Genomic DNA, 2674 nt, shown 5'->3' with positions numbered 1-2674 from the left:
TTGTGAGTTGCCTTGCTTTTATTTACTAGAAGTATGGATAAGGCAATAGTATCGTATTCATTTAGTATCATTTAAAACGTTTTGTGAATTGTTATTTTGTTATATTGGTTCTCCTTACTTTTACATATAATGTTAAGGCTACACCTCATATTACTAAGTCCTTTTGTGAGTTGCCTTGTTTACTAAGTGCTTTTATTTACTAGAAGTACATATAAGGCAACGCTATCTTACTCAATTGGTATCATTTTAAACCTTTTGTGAAATTTTTTATGAAGTTATTTTGGTTATATTTGGTTGTCCCTACCTTTACGTTTACCTTTACCGTTACGAATAAATCTATCCAATTTTCTTTTTTTTGCCAGAACAATTGACTACTTAACCATGTCAATCTCCAATTCTCAATGCATGGGCAGGAGAAGCCTTGAAGCATTTCCAATGCTTCAATCATGAACATGATGTTAGGAACAAACAAGGATTCCGTAAGGCTTGAAGCTCGATGGAGCTTATAAGGGCTGCGATACACATTAATTGCAGCTATCGATTGCATTCTGCAGGGGGCACTGGATATCTTTGGGCATCGGTGCAGTAGTTGTATATCATGTAGTTTTGCTCCACCCATCGAAGTCTGTTTTGCTGCTCTATGTCTAACGTATAATACGTTCCTTGGTTCCACCACTTTCCCGCTGAGCACCGTGCATCGACAGCTTCTGTGCATGCATCCAGTTTGTAATTCGTGTAGGATGCAACGAAAGGTGCTTCACTCCAATCGATTTTGACCAGCCCACCCCTTGTTGCCCAGCTATCTCCGTTCCAAACGCTGGAATATATCCTCATGGGTTGCTTGTGGAGGTATGGAACGCCAGCCGCTTCGTTGTTAGCGAATTCTCGAATCGGGATCCCGTCCACAGAGAAGCTGGATTCCGAGACATCGAAGAGTGTAAGATGGGCAATAATTCCATATGCATCACAGTTAAAATACAGCCCAGCGAAGACCACCTTACATGATGTGTTGTTGATTCCATAGCACAGAGTAGGTGTGATATTTGTCTGCAGGGTCGAACCACAGGTAGATTCGTTGCTCTCTTCCACCCACACCGCTGGAAAAGACGTTCGTCTGCAGAATGTAAGGTTGGCCAGACACATTGCCAAGGAATTCAAAGTCTAGTTCATCGTGGTTGACCGTCTCAGACGAGAACTGCAGGCATAAGCGAGCATCAGGTTCGTAATCTTCCGAGAAAAACATCTGAAAGACAAACTTGGCTTCTTTCTTGGCTACACTCGACAGAAACACGACAGAACTCACATAGAAGGAAGTCACGGTGCCCGCAGAATTGCCAGAGATGAGCTTTATCTGGATGTCAATGCTTCCAAACAGATACCTGTTCTTCGACGCGAACCCCGCAGCTGCATTTTATAGTGAATTGGGTCATGGCGTCATAAAACTGTTTGCAATAACAAAGCTTGAGCGCCCCCAAAACGTTACCAGAAAATTGGTCCAACATGAGCTGCATCACTCGGCCACGTTTGAGCGTCTTCACGTGATCTGAGCCGCCTCCGGTGACATAGAAGTCGTTGGTGAAGTTACCAATGGCAGGATTGCTTCTGATGGCGAGCGCCAAAGGGAGGGTACAGCAGATCAGGAATAAACAACTCTGGGTCGTCATGAGAAGAGCAAGTCAGGAAGCTGAGGACGTAATATTACCGATATTTAGAACATGCAGAAGAGGGTTTTGAGAGTAGTGCAGCTGGAGCTGGAAAGATGGCAAAGGACAAGGCGAAATGCTGAGGAAAGAACGATGGGCAGTGATTGTGTTATGAGATTGGCTGCAGTATGGAAGAGTGGGGTGGGCAGATGATGTGGATTTGAAGCCTTGGAAGAAGGGAAAGGTCACAAAATATGTTTGTGTGGATGGGTGTGGGTGGTGATTGTTGAGAATCGTTGCATGTGAGTATGCAAGAATAGTTTCCAGGCAATGGCTATGGTGGAAGACAGGCTAACCAAGTGGAACTCTTTGAGTGGGAAGCACCTGCTTTTTGTTGTCGCAACTACTTATTTACATGATTCTTACTTTTTGTTGTCTCAACCCCTTATTCTTTGTTAGCCCTTATTTACATGGTTCTTGCTTCGGTCATCACAACACACTATATATAAGTTCAATGGCCCTTATTCTTTGTTAGCCCTTATTTACTTACATGGTTCTTGCTTCGGTCATCACAACTCGCTATATATAAGTTCAATGGCTTTCTCCGTAGGAATAATGAGCTTACAAGGGAATAAGTTATAGGCTATAACTTCTAGTTCCAACAACCCACTAACTTCACCAAATTCATGGAAAGTGCAAAACTTAACAACTCCCATCTCTAACAAACACTGAGTTCACATGTACACGCGTGCATGGACACACACGATGCAATTGCATCGTGCACACATGCCCCCGTCCCCTATTCAACATGTCCTCACAACTTGGACCTTAACATGTCCCTTACTCCACTACATTATCCTTCCAAGGAATGTGTTTGACCATTCCAACCCTTTCCTAGTATAGAAACTCGGCGATGTCAACCACTAAGTTTTTTGGGGGGTGGATAACTAAGTAACCTTAAAAAGGTTAAACCGTTTACTCACTTTCACATCTGCATAACACTCTCTAACAGTCTCTCATGATATTAGAAT

At 43.0% G+C, this 2674-nt stretch overlaps 1 protein-coding gene across 1 annotated transcript; it reads right to left on the bottom strand.

The window, feature by feature from the left end:
- Positions 1 to 534: 534 nt before the first annotated feature.
- Positions 535 to 1577, bottom strand: LOC147898489 (xyloglucan endotransglucosylase protein 2-like). Its single transcript, XM_087378746.1, has 4 exons — positions 1484 to 1577; positions 1304 to 1404; positions 1002 to 1195; positions 535 to 913 (listed from the first exon to the last, which is right to left on the bottom strand). Exons 1-4 carry the CDS (start codon positions 1509 to 1511, stop codon positions 535 to 537), a joined length of 702 nt encoding a protein of 233 aa, XP_087234872.1. The 5' UTR covers positions 1512 to 1577.
- Between the last annotated feature and the right edge of the window lie 1097 nt (positions 1578 to 2674).

Source organism: Dipteris shenzhenensis, chromosome 9 (genome assembly GCF_047967505.1).
Source record: "Dipteris shenzhenensis isolate YYH24624 ecotype China chromosome 9, Dip_SZ_1.0, whole genome shotgun sequence".
Taxonomy (NCBI): domain Eukaryota; kingdom Viridiplantae; phylum Streptophyta; class Polypodiopsida; order Gleicheniales; family Dipteridaceae; genus Dipteris; species Dipteris shenzhenensis.
Note: the sequence above shows the minus strand (reverse complement) of the source record. Positions and strands in the feature narration are given on the sequence as shown.